The sequence below is a fragment of the Uranotaenia lowii genome, chromosome 1, assembly GCF_029784155.1.
Source record: "Uranotaenia lowii strain MFRU-FL chromosome 1, ASM2978415v1, whole genome shotgun sequence".
Classification (NCBI taxonomy): Eukaryota; Metazoa; Arthropoda; class Insecta; order Diptera; family Culicidae; genus Uranotaenia; species Uranotaenia lowii.
Genome location: NC_073691.1, coordinates 110,257,995 through 110,274,603, shown reverse-complemented (window position 1 = coordinate 110,274,603; position 16,609 = coordinate 110,257,995). Strand labels below are relative to the sequence as shown.

General features: G+C 34.9%; 1 protein-coding gene across 11 annotated transcripts in view; it reads left to right on the top strand.

Annotated features, from left to right (window-relative positions):
• The window catches only part of LOC129738637 (broad-complex core protein isoforms 1/2/3/4/5), a 257,900-nt gene that overhangs the window by 215,312 nt on the left and 25,979 nt on the right, over window positions 1-16,609 (top strand). For 7 of the 11 annotated variants that reach the window (XM_055729884.1, XM_055729883.1, XM_055729880.1 and 4 more), the window contains exons 3-5: window positions 777-902; window positions 959-1,243; window positions 16,415-16,603. In XM_055729884.1, the coding sequence (XP_055585859.1) occupies window positions 1,058-1,243; window positions 16,415-16,603 (375 nt within the window). In that variant the 5' untranslated portion in view covers window positions 777-902; window positions 959-1,057. Of the gene's footprint in view, window positions 1-776; window positions 909-958; window positions 1,244-16,414; window positions 16,604-16,609 lie in introns of all 11 variants that reach the window. The other 4 variants (XM_055729881.1, XM_055729882.1, XM_055729890.1 and 1 more) reach the window with 2 other exon arrangements.

Sequence of the window (16,609 nt, the reverse complement as noted above, 5' to 3'; positions counted from 1 at the left end):
GGGTGGTGGGTTTGTTGGTGATGTTGAACGTGAACAAAACTTGACTAAAAGGATAAGAAATGAAAAGATTAACTGAATTATTCGCTTAATTGTGCATCAATCGCTGTCGAAACAAAATTTAAAAAAAAAACTTATTTAGTTTAAAAGCGGTCCTGACGGTGGTCCAAAATAGAAACATGGTGGTCCTTAATACCGACCAGGGTAACTATCGAATAAAAAAGTTTTAAGGATTAAATTTTGTTGCATTGCAACATACGATGATATGTTTCGATAGAAAAAGCCTTGATTTTCGAAATGAACAAATAAAACAGTTAAAAATTGTAACTGGTACTTTTTTGTTTCAAGAAATAACATCGCCACTTCCAAAAGCGGTCCAAATAGATCTGTTACACTATCAACTGTTTTTCACAAACAACGTTATCTGGAAATGTTCTCACCTGCAATGGAAAACACGTGCGTGTCGCTTGCTTTGACCACAAATGTATGGACCTACATATGGTCTTTACAGACAAATGGCTAATGTAAAAGACCTACTATGTCGTGCTTTTGTTATTATTTAGCTATACGACAAGGAAAGAATAAAACACAAACAGTCTCCATTTAGACTTAATTTTTCCTATTTGTGCTTGTCAAACAAATTTCTTTAGTTTAGTAATAATTAAAAAAAAAAATAAATAGACCACATATAAATACACTCAATCTGGATGAACATAATATGAACCCGATCATAACACATACTGATACTTTCCATTTTTCGACTTTCTCTTCCTTTACAGTGTCCTGCAGAAGAAAAAAGAAAACGAAAACCAACCCAACACCAGTGAGGAGATACCCACGGAGCTGTTGGGGTGTCCTCAGCGCGACCCTTTCACCACTGGGACAGAGAGAGAGAGAGAGAGAGAGAGAGAGAGAGAGAGAGAGAGAGAGAGAGAGAGAGAGAGAGAGAGAGAGAGAGAGAAGAAAAGCTAGTGCACGTATACTGAACGTATCATCCCCCATTGATCAGTTAGCATCCTGGAGCTGGACCTCAACTTTGGTCGCGCAATTATTGGCTAAAATGGTAGACACACAGCATTTTTGCTTACGATGGAACAACTATCAGAGCAGCATCACCTCGGCGTTCGAAAATCTGCGCGACGATGAGGACTTTGTGGACGTCACACTGGCGTGTGACGGCCGGAGTCTCAAGGCGCACCGTGTCGTCCTGTCCGCATGCAGCCCGTACTTCCGGGAACTCCTCAAGGTATGTTGTTGTTGTTGTTGTTATAAATTTGCATTGCAAAATATACTTCTTGTGAAATTGAACAATGTTGCCGAAGACACCAAATGTCAATCTCTTGGCGTTATTAATTTAGTACAGCTAGATTAACGTTCTGAACCACTGTGCATTGTTGGTCTCTGAAGGTTGGATGCCGGTTGTACTCCATTTCCCTGAAAACTTTTTTTTTAAGGCACACTACCTAGTTAAATAAAATCAAAGTATCCAAACCAGTGTTCAAAATTTTCACAGTCCACGCTCAATCTTCACTCAACTGACAGCATCCTCTCTCTCAAAGTCAAAGCTTTGAAATTGCTTTCATATTTGAATCTTTCAAAGTAAAGGAGCTTTTTACCGCATTCATTTCCTCTCAAAATACTTTCAAATTCATTTCATATTCAATTGAAAATGATTTTTTTTAGTTCATGAATATTTTTGCAGGTCCTTGATGAAAATTTTCGCTTCCTGATTTTTTTTCTTTCATATTCAGAATAAATAGGCACTACGAGATGTTTTATATAATAGCTGTAATCGAAATTGCGTTGTCCGTAGCCGGCTGAGGACATAGTTTAAAGTTTTTTTTTCAAACGAATTAAACCAAATAATCCTAAAATGTTTTTAATGTTATTTGTTTGTATTTTTAATTTCTATGAAATATAACTAAAATTGGAAAGATAAACGTATGAGTATGCCAAAACAATCCTTAATTCCGAGATAATCATTGAAAGCAACCCACATCAAAACAATCTTGTGTGCAATCGAATTTGAATAGGGTACTTCTGTCTATAATGCCCTTGCGGGGTAAAACGCCAGCGACTATATTTTGATGAATTTTGAAGATTTGCAAAGTTTTTAGAAGATTCTTTTTACACAAATGTGTTCTTAAAATCGATACCTTGTAATTTTGATAAAAATAATTATCAGGTATTCATTTAAATACGAATAACAATCAAATTTAATTTTGTGGTGACTATCCCTCACTTAAGGTCTAAAAAGTAATCAAATGAAATAGGCTTTTACATCAAGACGATTACCTCAAATATCATCATTGATTTTATTGGTTGTTCAAACTATATATATTCAAATTATCAATTGATGGAAAACTGTGGTAAATTGTTGTTTTACGGTAAACTGAAGGTTTATTAAATTTTAAATATTCGATTAAAATGCCCCCATCAATTTTTGGACAAATTGCCCTCCTCTCAAGGTTCGGCTGTTCGGTAAAATGTAAACAAAACCACGTGTTTTATTCTAAATTTTGGAGTGTAGTTTTCCATGAATACAGACCGAATATCGAATTGATATATCGATCTCTTTCTTTGCTTAGTCCTAAATTATCATTAGGATGCATAATCATTACAACTTTCGATCGGGTTTGAGTAAAAAACGTGCACCGAAAATCGAATCGGTTCACTATATTTGTCGCCAAAAGTAGCAGAAATTTTTTGTTGAAACTGACACAGTTCAAAATAAAATCAAAAATATCAAAGATTTTCATTTTTTCACTGAGAAATGTTTACAAACCACTTGTTTTTATGTGTAGTTTAACTTGGGAAAAATATTTTTTTCAGTTTTTTCCTAATTAAATAACAGAAATAATTCATTTTCACTGTGGATATTGTGTTGTTTTGAATCGTTTTGAACCAATGTTTTGGAGCATCATTTGCTTATACTGGGACGTTTAACATCCAATGATTTCGAAGGTTGCTTTTAAAGGCGTTTGTAAAAAATCGATTTTTTCATAGTTTTTACAATAAAAAGTTATATTATTGACAGAATATGAGCGGAAGATAGAAATACAAAGCACATGTTGCAATGTATTCGGGTGTTCAGCTTATGTTTTCCGCATATTCGGTCATTTCCCTTAGAAGGTGCATATTCCCCCGAAATACCCTAAGCCATGGCCGTAGGAACGGGGGAGGGGGCGGGGGTTGTTTTAGGGGTTAATCGGGAAGTGTTGTGTTAAATTTTGTAGAATGAGGTGTTTATAATTCGATTCATAACGTTTGAATTACGCTTTTTAATTAAGCATACTAGCGGCAAGCGATAAATCGCAATGTGTTAATATTGCAGTTTTTTTTTCAAAGCCAAATGTCAAACTTAAATCATTAATTTGGTTCAAGTTTGCCTCAAGGTAATTTGATCCGAAAATATGATAGTTTTTACCTCTTACTTTTTTTTTGGAAAATTTGATCTATTTTCATCAAAGGTTAAAATATTTGAATTTGCAAAATACTCTGAAAGATTGGGCTGGTTATATACGAGTATAGAATAAGATTTTTTGAAGCAAAGGGAGACTCTCCTAAAAAAAACATATTTTATGCACAAATCAACTAAGTTTGATCTACCAGACTCCTAAACATATTCGAAGATTTTAACCATAGATGAAAGCGAATTTAGCTCACGTTTTAGGATCAGGACCAATCTTCTTAAGTTACAATTTATTATGAAAACTTAGTTAAGAGTTAAAACATTCAAAAATGAATATTACTTCAAGTGGCAGAATTGCTAGGGCGAGCTGCTCCTGCTAACTTAAGACGGACACGGCTTCAAATTAGTGGGAAATGGATAGATAACCTATATGGTGAGATCAAACCTTTTTACAATTGACGTTTACATTGCATTATTTTCATGAAAACCTATATGAAGCGTTTGGCAGGGAACTCCACGCTTTATTCCTTCCCTTGTTATAGTACCTTTTGCGGTATTTACCATATGGTTGGCCTGGCCGTAGTCATCCCTGCAATGCATGTTTTACATGTTTTCCAGAATGCTTGCATGTTTTAGCTATGTTGGTAAAAGAATAAGAAGAATTTAGAAAAGAAACAAAATTAAATTTCTGTCTGTGACTTTCTTTTCAAAGGCAAAGTTATCCGCGATCTTCAGTTGTCGCTGATTGGGTGGGAAAAACGAATAGCATATTTGAATTCGGCACTCGAAATAATTCAAATAATTCAAAAATGGCTCAGAAGTTCTTGACGCCACGGTAAATTTTGAAAACCTGTATGATCATGAAGTAACTCAGCCATAAAAAAGTAACGTTACGCGCTTGATAGTTACGTCCTAAGTAGATACGCCGCCTTTAACATTCTATGACTCAAAATTCCGAAACCACCCCTAGAGACCACACATGTACGTACATAATACTCAACCCATGTACCTTAAAAGTGTGGTTGGTATTCGCATTGTTGTTGGGGGGTAAGTGGCTCGAAAAAAACGAAACCCTAAGCCAAATTTAGGCTAAGGTTGACAAGAAACCCACCTAACCGTGTAAAGAAGGATGAGGCTATGTGTAGACTACAGCCTGTCCATTTGAGAGTGTGTGGTGTGTATACAAGAGGAAATTGAGAGAAAAAAGTGCATCGAAAAGAAACGTTTTAGCCTTTCTTGTGATATTTGATGTCGATTGCACCACCCGAATCACACACAAAAATTCGCCTTTTGGAAGCAGCAACTGTGAAAGGCCACTTGATCCAAAATGTGCTGTGTGCTGCTCATGGAAGTGACAAGGAAAGACGGGGAAAGGGTGTGTATTGGTGGCTCGCGTCTCCACTCCAAGAGGCGACCCATCTGAGTGCATTTTTTGCAGTTGCTCTTGTTTACTTGCTGCTCTCACTGAATGCACGCGTAATGCGATGCGATGCAATGCAATGCATTCACATCAACCAAAGTCCGACAAAAAAGTTGACTTGAAAGTAGGACATGCTGTAAACTGCAATCAAACCAATAAGCGTTCAGCCGAGAAGAGAAAAAAAACAATAATTTGAGAAAGTGTCCTTCAAAGCGCTTAAAATAAAATTCCACGTTATTCAACTGTGCCGGCCCGACCAGACCGTCTTGAGTTGAGCATTGATGCTGAGCGCATTGATTCACAGACAAAAGATGAGACAGTGTAACGGAATAAACACGTACGCGGTTCATTGTTACGTGTCCGACCTAGAGAGGGGCAGGTGAATTTCAAGCCATGAGTCACCGAACAATTAGAAGAAATTGAACGTTGTTATTGGCTTAATCAAAATCAATGTGTTGCAATTTTTTACCTAAGAAAACCTGAGAAAATATATAGACAAAGGCATGATAAAAGTAGCGATAAACGTTTTAAAACAATTGCAAAATAATTATCACACAAACAATTTTACAATCAGTCAAGTATTTAAAATTTCAAAACTATCTATGGAAAACTTCACACAGTTATGTTGCAACACAACATAATAATTCTTAAAGTTACTCGTTTTCTAGTTTTTTTTCGGTGTTTTTTGTGATTTAGCCTGCACGTCAGGAAGCGATTTGAATCAAACTCAGGCATGAATGTTGTAGTTTAAAAAAAAATAAAAACAACCCACGTGAATTGTTGTACTATCGGTTAATGTCAAGTTACTTGCGTACCTATCCTGTTTAAGTATCCGTATTTGTAATACAAGGAAGCACTTTAACGTACGTTAACCCGATTCACGAATAGTAGGTAGGTACATACATACCTGCTTTTTTCGATTTTCTTAAAAGAAAAAAAAAACAATACATAGGCTACAATTGTTTTGTATTCATTGTTCATATAAACAGAAACCATATCCTAGACTGTCATTTAGGTAAGTGTGAGGGAAATCGAATTGCTCAAAAATCCAATTGGCCTATTCATTGAAATATGTTCAATTTGAAATTTGGTGATTTAAGCCTTTTTCCAAAGCAATATCATCGAAATTAATAAATAAATTGAACCTTTAGAATCTAGAACTCAATACTGATGTCAAGCTTTCCACAGAGTGGTTTAAATTCGGTTTATAAATCATCGGTTTTGTTTAAATGACAACCTGTAAATTTCAGTTCAAATTTTCTTCCGATTTTATTCTACCCATTAAAAAATTTTTGTTCAATAAGAATATTTTACTTACATTCGGGTCGGGAATCTAGTAACCTTACTCTTCCAGCCGTGCTCTCAAAATTTGCCTTCCTATAGCAGACTGAAGAAATCGCCCGCACTGCTAGGTAGAACGGTTTGTACTAATACGAAAGAATATTTTGGTGTGATTCATAGCTAAGTCATTGTCTTCAACAATTTTAATGTTATTCAGTTTTTCAAAGTTACAGAGCCATAGTTCAAAAACATTTTAAAATATTTTTCAGAAAATTCTCATTTTGCAAAATATTTTCAATGGCATTTTCTTTGATTTTCACTACTGCAACTTAAATTTGACATACACACTACCTTTGCCCTAGTGTGAACATTTTCAATTTTGATTTTTGGAATATTTCAAATATGTAGGGGAAGGTGGGGTATCGTGGGCCTTGGGAAACGTGGGTCACTTTTAATATCTCAGATGTGTGTTGAGATAAAAATCTCAAACCAACTGTCATCGTCGTCGCTTTGCGTGAGCATACATTCCTATATATTGTTGACTGAAATACGCATATATTTATCAAGTTAAAAAAAAGTTAGAAAAATTTACTTGCATAATTAAAAAAACACCCGCTTATTTCATCGATGGGGAACCTAAAGTGCAAAACAAAAATATGCTCATACGCTTATGATCTTAGTTTTTTTTCTTTTCTCCTTTATTTGGTTATGACCGAAGAAGTTTATAAAAACTGTTGACGGTTCCTAGACAGTGTTAAAGTTCCAGGGTTGTGTGTACTAATGTAATATGTACTTAAATTTAAAACACTTCCGTTGCTGCCGTAAGGATAGGAAGGAAGGGATGGATTTTGGAAGTGGAAAGGAGATAGGATTTTTTTTTTTTTTTTTTTGTACGTTTATTTAACGAGGGATTAACCAAGAGTTTTCATCCTCACAAGGAGATAGGATGAATTTGGAAAGGGTGCTCAAAAATTTCCCACAACAGGTTGCACACGGTTACGAAGACCATTTCCTGTCTTCATGTCATGATCTTTCACGTGGAAAAGGAATTTTTGATGAAACATCAATGAGTCACACAAACGCAACCAATTTGCAAATCATAACTTGTGGGGAATCGTAGGCCACACATCTTGAATCACCTATATTTTTATGTTTTTATACACATTCAGAACTTAAAATACGTTTTACCTATCTGTAAAGTTTTCTCATGCCAAATGAAGAGTAATGAAAAATATTTTGTTCATTCTATATAAGAAATTTTGGAAAAACGTTCGCGAGCCAGGATTTGGAATCTATGCGATCATACACAGCTCTTTTTTTTATTTCATCATCTGAAATTGCTTTAAAATAACGAAATGAAATAGGAAATCACAGTTTTGGGTCAAATTATAAACTTTGCATACTATTTGGTCAATTTGGATTTGGTGGCCCACGATTCCCCACCATTTTTCAAAATCCAAAAAAATATAGCTTTTTTTTAAACAGTCACAATTTGGGGAAAATAACTTATTAAAAACTAAAAAAAAAAAACCTTTAAAACCTTGAAAATGTAGAAAACCATACCATTTTTTATTTTCATTTTATTTTTTATAATAAAGAAGTTATGGAACAACGAAAAAAAGTGGCCCATGATTCCCCACTCTCCCATACGATTTACGGTTTGTATTTCAGCTAAAAATCCGAATGATGAAAAAAATTTGAGAATTAATTATTCAATGTTCACGATTCATAATTAATTTTTCAACATTCCTCTCGTGGATTTTAAATTCTCAAATTGAAATTATGAGCTACCAATTTCTTTCAAAAATTTTATTGTTCGCAATACTGAACTCGCAGTTATGAATTTTGAATTGAAAATCCATATTTTGATTTCAAAATTCTAATTAAATAAAAAATCGATTGAAAATTCGTTCTCATAATTCGAAACTGTTAATTTTAAATTCGAATTGTGAGTTTTTAATTCGGAATTACGAATATTTGATTCTAATTTGTGGATTAAGAATTCATTATTCAAATAGTCAAGTTTGACTTTTTCATTCAGAATTTAGATACCTGAGTTCACAATTCCAAAATCAGTATTTGGTGCATTTAGTGTTAAATGCATCGATCATCAATAATAAATGAAAAAAATTACCTAAAACAGGAATCGAACTCGAGCCTACTGATTACCTCTCCGATATCTAACCGATAGGCCAAACTGCCAACTGTAGCTCTATTATTCAGTTAACTTCATCGAATGAAATTCGCTGCTAGATTCCACGCAGAAAACGTTCATTGTACCCCGATTAATAATGCTTAGTGGAGGTTCTCATTATGCCCGTTTAGTAACTTATTTTCAGCATTAGGAAAAAATTTAAAATGCATTTTTAAACGTTTTTATTTACTTTTTCAAGTATCAGCCAGTTAGGAAATAGACTTTTTTTAGTGTCTGAACAATAAACAACGATGTAGGGGAGATGGGGGCATAATGGCCACCTTAAGGAAAACGGTTATTTAACCATAGAAAATAGCTATAATATGGAGGTTACATTATTGTTTCGTGTTCAGACACTTAAAAAGCCTATTCCCTAACGGGCTGAAACGTGAAAAACTAGATGAAAACGTTAAAAAATGCATATTAAAAAATTTTGCCAAAAGCTGAAAACCAGTCACTGTGGAGGCATAATGAGAACCCCCCCTGAGGCAGTATGAGCACCATTAATCAGAGCAAGATGTGCGTTTTTGCCGGGGAATCTAGCAGCGAATTCAATTCGATGAAGTCAGGTGAGTCGTAGATTCATCAAACAAAGCAATAAATAAAAAAAAATAATAACAAAGTAATCTAGGTCTGTTTGTAGAATACAAACAATTCACGCACGCTCATACATTAAGTGCTTTGTTCGGAGGATGATGCTACTAGCCGTATAATGTAACAATAAAAAAATCGATCATGAATTGTGAATGAAAAAAAATCACCTCGAACAGAAATCTAACTTTAGTCTTTTGATTACCTCTCCGACACTTTACCAATAGGCTAAATCGTCGGATGAAAACTAGTCAAGGTGTGGCGCTATAAATCAATTTTAATTCGCTGCTAGATTCTACGGCAGAAAATGCTCATTATGCCTCGATAATATGGTGCTCTATATGCCCCTAGTCAACAAATTTAAGTAAAAACGTGTTTAAAAATTGATAAAAGTGAAAAATCAAAAATTTTATGATGGTAAAAATTGAGAAACAATGTGTACATCTTGCAGTGCGTACATTATAGATCAAGGTTATTTTAAGATCATAAGAGCTAATTTCGTGGTGCTCAAAAATTATAATATTTTCGTAGCTTGAGAACCAAGCTAGTTTTTTTTAAATATCTCTGTAAAGATGATAAGGAGATTCCTTTTTTTGTGAAAAATTAATACTATAGGAAGTACGAAACAAATCCTCATGAAAATTTATTTTAGAAAATACGCACTTTCGTAGAAAAGCGTAGTTCTCATTATGCCTCGGGTGCTCGTTATGACCTCATCTCCCCTAAGTCACATATTGTAGCTGTTTTCTATGGTTAAATAAGCGTCTTCCTTGAGGTGGCCATTATGCTCTGATCTCACCTACCTATGTTACCATTTTCACGAGCGAGATAGGATTCAAAATCCAAAATCGTCTGTTGCCCAGTAAGCGCGTCCTCTCAGAAATCGACAGAGCATTCAAAAAATTGAGAGTTGAGTCACCGAACTTAGAATAAAATGGCTAATTCGGGCGACACTCCAAGAACGTAAATATTTCCATTCGGTTTTTCCTGCCGAGATACCTAGAGGCAACGAATCCGAATGCTTACATGCGAAATCAGTTTGAATCGTACACTCGTACGGTGTGCACGCATTTTATGCCCGTGTTATTTTATTATTTGTGTGCTTTCAATCGTAGCAGTCGACTTCTCAGGCAGGCAAACACGCGCCTCGAAGGGAAACATACGATTCGGATTGTGTTCGTGTGTTTCTCTGGAGGGCGTGTCTTAGATTATTTCGTGGCACTCACCCAAGGCACGCGTATGGTGTGTGCCTCTCTGCCGATTAGATGATGCAAAATCGTTAGAACGATCGATACAATCTCTCTGTTGATTTGAGTTACCTCTCTGTCGATTCATGTTTACTGGGTGGTTGGAATGCGGCGCTCCGGTTTCCAATGGTACACGAACCTCATAGTACTTTGAAATATACAAGGTAGGTTATTCCGCTCTCTTTCAACGAATTGGTAAAAGGCCCCGAAGAATAGTTCTGGAAAAAACCGGCAAATGTATGGAATTAATAAAAAAAAAATTACATTTTTCTTGAAATTGACAAGCGATAAAATTATGAGAAAAATATGCCATGATGCATTTTAATGCAACGAACTATATTTGGCTTTCCAACACCCCTAAAAGTAACATACAATAGGTTTTGTCGATTTAAAACTGAAGTTTGGTGATATTTTTGCCTTGTGTTGCCTTTTTTTTTGCGAGATTTGAATAAAAATCCAAACAAGTTGACTTTTTATCAAAGAAATATGAAGTAATTTAGATCATTTATCAAATGCTTAACATGGACAGAAGAAAATATTACATTGATTACTTCCAAAAAAGAGGGACGACGATGAAAAATTTTTTTGAATTCTCATTACATATTTATGGTTCAGATCAAAAAATTCAATGCAACAAATAGTTTCCGATGAGGCTTATAATTTTGAATGCCATTCTATATAAAACTGTCAAATATTCATAACTATTTTTGTTGGTATGCAAGCATGCTGTGTACATGCACGGAGCTTTCAACAAGTGAGGTTAAGCGCAATTGCCTACCTGTTATTTTCCGAAACTAAGAGCAAGTTCACTGGTGTTGGGAAAAAGTGGTAGAAATTTTTACACTTACGGCACATTTTGAAAATTTTGCCATGTAAAAACATTTTCAAGATCTGTGGCCATCTAGGTTTTTTACAACACGTGTTGTATTTTCGCATGCTGTGATGTAAAAATAGCAATATTTCTATCACATACGGCTGAAATAGAAACAGTGTTGTAAGAAAATACAACGCCTCAAGATCTTGAAAACATTTTTGCATGGTAAATTTTCAAAATGTCAAAATTTCTACCACTTTTTCCCAACACCAGTGAACTTGCTCTAAGGCAGGCATGTCAAACTCATTTAGGTGTGCGGGCCGCATTAAAAATTTTCTATGACGTAGAGGGTCGCAGTTAGAAAACATAACATATTATTGTGAATTAAAGTTTATCACCGGTACTTTTTATACGGTTTTTTCTTATTGAGTCTTTTCGGTGAGTGAAACAACTTTTTTAAATTTTACGTAACGTTTCGGGTTACTTTTCTTCACCCATCATCAGACGTAAAAAATAAAGCAGCACGATTTTATTCTGTTCGGCTGCTTGTCGGTTTGTTTACTGTCTCTCCTCACAGTAAACAAACCGACAAGCAGCCGAACAGAATAAAATCGTGCTGCTTTATTTTTTACGTCTGATGATGGGTGAAGAAAAGTAACCCGAAACGTTACGTAAAATTTAAAAAAGTTGTTTCACTCACCGAAAAAACTCAATAAGAAAAAACCGTATATTATTTTCACGGAGATAAGGCACAATACAATGGAAAATAGTTATAAGTAAACTTGAAATGAAATTTTGCCTTAAATTTGAATTAAAGCTTTTAAATTTTTTATTGTCCTGATGTTTGACATCTTTTCTAAGATACTAGTTTAAAAATATCAGGTTGAAGTTTATTTATCACTGACACTTAATGATTGATGTTAAATTTGTATCAGATATTCTCGAACGATGAGCCAAACGTTCAGGCAAATAGCTGTAAAATTTTGGTTTAAATAAAAGCGAAATACATTGAAGTGGCTGTTTCAATGTATTTCGCTTTTAATAAAGAATTGCACTGCACCTCTATCAACTCTAGTTGCAAAATATCAGCAGCATTTTCAGGAGCAAACGAAAATGGAGATACAAACAACGAAAAGTCTTGCTCGTATAAATTAAAGTCACGAAAACGGCTTTTGAATGAATCTAGAAACAATTCTAGATGAAGTACGTATTTATCAATCAGCCTCATTCAATCTTTTCAGTTCTTGACACGTAGAGAAGTGCACAAGGTTTTCTTTGGAAATTTGGTTGATCCATAACCGTAATTTCGCTTGAAAGTTTTTTACATTATCACAAGCAGTTATGATATTTTTTTCTTTTCTTTGAAGTTTTAAGTTCAAATCTTGCAGGTGGCCAGTGAGATAAACGGCAAATGCAAAATCCTGAACTCAGCCGTCTGCTTGACAATGTTCATCAGGTTCACCTTTCATTTCCAAAAATAATATTATTTCCTCTCGTAGCAAACAAAAATCTTTTTCATATTTTGTGGCAGAAAAGCCAGCGTACTTCTGTGTAGTAGGGAATGTAGGAAATAGTGATAGAAATAAAAGGTATTCATCGCCAAATTAATTATTTAGTGAAAGTTATATTAAGAGTAGGTAGTTATTCTCCTGTCATTCCACAAATGAGTAATTTCGTGATGAAATAAAAATAATTGGTTACTCAAATATTGGAGATGGGCATGAGCGTGTAACGAACAAAAAGGATTCATTCAGTCAACAAATTTTGCGAGTGATGGTAGTTTTAAAGTCGCGTTCGCGAATCAGTTTAGTTTATGTTCTCTGTTGTTAATAGGATAATTTAAAAATATAATGCTAGTCGATCACTACAGGGAACACAATCGAATTCATGTCCAATGTCTTCAAAAAATGTCGAAAATTGGCGATGATTCAAGCCACGGGAACGGTTAAAATTTATAGTAAGGTACACCGGGGTAAGTGGGGACGGTGGCTATTAAAACAATACTGTGAACTATTTTTTCAAACTTTTAATGCAGAATGTTAAATTTACTTGTAATCTATCCAATAACTGTAAAAGAGATACGGTTCCGACAATTGCGGATGTTTACGGTGATATTTTCAACTACGATGTCGAGGTGATGTGCATCTTTTTCAATCGCAAATTTCTCGTAAACTAGCTGGCTCTTGACGAAAAACTTTTCATTGAAACAATCCTTACATTCGAAACAACCAGATAGAAAAAGAAACGACGGTTAAAAATTGAGAAAAAAGGGTTTATTTGCAAAAATCAAAAATTTTGTCTCCAAACCCTACCTGGGGTAAGTGGGGACGACTTTATATATACTTGATGTCAACACATTTTTTCAATTTTCTCTACTTCATTCAATACAATTTAGCGTTATTCAGCATTCAGATCATGAAAAGTTGGGAAAAGTACTTGTTTTTTTTTTCTAAATTAAGTGTATATTTTCGATAATATCGGATTACACACAATAATCATTGAAAGATGCCTTATTAATGGTACCGTGAACTTTTCTAAAAATTTCGGACGGTTCGAGCAATAAAGTAACGTATTCAACCAAAAACCGCAAATTTGTAGAAAATATCCTGAGAAATCAAAGGGAAAATCTACCGTCCCCACTTACCCCATAAAGCGGGGTAAGTGAAGACACCAGCAGTCCATAACAATTTACGTGATAACTTTTTTCGCTTTGCGTCTATCAAGCTCATCTCTTCAGCATTTGTGAACAACATGTTCTGCATAATATTGAACGCGATTTTATCAAAATTGACCCACTGCTGATTTTTTAATGATTTTTTAAAGTTGAACTAAACGAAAAACCGTCCCCACTTACCCCGGTGTACCTTATCTGGAACTGGTTTTAGCACATGTTGGAACTTTAATTGCTTTGCGCATAATGCCGAAAATTAGCGAATTTGAAATTGCTATCGGTCTCCCTCATTTTAGCAAGCAGTTTTGCACCAACACCATTTTTAGCCCCAAACATAGTTGGTGCACTATCCGTTACTAGACTAGCTAGCGAAAACATCCTTACATATTTTACATAAAAATCACTGGTGTTTTTTTTGTTGCAATTTAAGACGGGGCTACGCGGGCCGCATTAACCAAGACCGCGGGCCGCATGCGGCCCGCAAACCCCCAGTTTGACATGCCTGCTCTAAGGGATTTTTTTTCAACAGCCTGCTCGCGCTTTGGCAGCCAGCGAACCGAGCACTGTGCGTGTGTACTTAGCAAAAGCAAAAAAAAACATTCCCTTAATTCAATCCACCGGCAAACAACCACCGGCCAAGCAAAACACAGTTCTCATTCAATGGGTTTTCCGTTTCCTTTACATCCGTTCCCTTTCTAGTTTCCTTAAGAAGACAAAGGACAAACTTGTGAGGAGGTCAAAAGCCAGGAAGCCACCGCTGTGCGTTTTTTTGTGATTGATCGGTGCCAGAAAGCCTAGGACAAATATCCCTCGTCCTCCATCTGCTGAGGTAGTAAAACTGGTTAAGATGTCGGATTGACAAGACGATATAAAAATGGTGTTGTGAGTTCGATTCTCACTTCCCTACGGCACTGTGGTTTTTTTATTTTCTTGTTTCTGGGATAAATTATCCAATAGGAGAAAATCTCATAAAATGTTTTTCTTGTTTCGCTTGAATGTAGTGGCCATGAATCATTTTGGTTGGGAGCTCGAGTCCTTATGCCAGTAGGGGAGGAGCGGGATACATGCGCCTATTAAGCAGAATACTGATTTAATCAAATATTACATCGAATGTGTGTACAAAAACAATATACACATGAGCAGACAGCTGTTTTCTATACATTGGAGTAATTTTTGTGTTGAAATCTCCTTCCGTTTTTGAGAAATCGATTTCATTATAACTGTTGTCAAAATTGCCGAACCTCAAGCCGTACGGGCTAAATGCGGCTATTTATGATTAAGGCAAAATTTCTGTTTTTGGCAATATTTCCGAATAATTTCATTGGAAATGCTAGAAACTGATAACTTCCATACGACAAAGCTGAAATTTTATAAAAATCTAAGTCTTTTATAACTTTATGGAATAAACAATAGTTAGGGTTGCCATAATATGGAGGAATTTCATTCCTAAGATAAATTTCATCAAATCTGTTTTGAGATCTTCAATTCGCTCGAAAGATATATTTATTCTATTTAACCTGTTATTTAAGGGGGGCGGCATTTTACAAACGTGATGGGGGCATACAAAAACACTCTCTTATTCCACTTTTCTATCATTATTGAACCATCATAAAAGCTTAAATTTGTTTCACTTCTAAGGTTCATTTGAATAAGAAAAATAACACCAAACTTTTTGTTTTGAGCTTCTTTGCGTATAATTTTTAAAAGTCAAAATATTACATCAAAAGGTATCAAAACATTGTAAGAATTTTTAATTTTTTTTTTTTGAGTTGGTTTATTCATAAAATTCTTTCTTGCCTTATGTTCAAAGCGTATCCCCCTCGAAATGCATTGATTAGATATGTTGTCTTGTCAGCCATTTCGTCAAACGGCCGTAGGGTCATTTAACCCGACAGGCCCATTTAGGAAACCTTTCCCCTAGTTCTTTTTAAAACATATCATCTTTGGCATAGTGCACATTTCAGCGCATTTTCGGCGCAGAGATTAGCTAAATAGGCATTGGATTTTTGCAACCCCTTCTATGGGTATAGTTAATGGGATAATTATTTAGGTCAAAGAATAGAAAAATTAAAATAAAGCTCAGATAACACCTCTCTCAAAACATTATATAATTGGTGATTTCGGTTCCGAAATTATGCGTTATGATAACAATAGGAAGTCTGTTTAGAAATTTCTAAGTAAATAAAACTTGAAAATAACATTCTACTGGGAAAAGTGGGATAAACTTCAAAATGATTCGTTTCTGATTTGCACATGGAAAAGATAAGAAAAATTGTTATCATTTGAAGATAAAAAAAAATCAGACTTAATTTAAACAAGAGTCCAAAAACATGTTGGTTTAAAATATTTTTTATAGTAGGATGAATACAAACTATATAAATAATCCCAATCAAATCTTACAAAACTTACAAAACTTACATGGCCAAACATGAGTCCAATTTATAATAATTATAAATAAAAAGCTTCCACAATTTTGAAAAGTCAAACAACTCATTTTGATTATTATTTTATGTGAGCCCGAGCAAGGTCGGATAAAATTAGCTTGTACGTAATAAAATAACTATGAATTTTTTTTTTCGTTGTTTCAAAAATCGATTTGTGGATTTCACCCGTAAATTCACTTACCAGTGGCTAAATATTAATTCTGATGAAGTACACTACGTACGAATTAAAAACTTCAAAACACATTTGCCAATACATTTCCAGAGTTTTTATATTTATCTTGCACATCATCTTCGCGTGTTTTTCAGATCTTTAGTGATATTTTATGCCTTATTTCATCTACAGAGCACACCATGCAAACATCCAGTGATTGTGTTGCAGGATGTGGCATTCACAGACCTCCACGCCCTAGTGGAGTTCATCTACCATGGTGAGGTGAACGTCCACCAGCGATCGTTGAGCTCCTTCCTCAAGACAGCCGAAGTGTTGCGAGTATCCGGACTGACCCAGCAGCAAGCTGACGAAACGCCCAATGTAAGT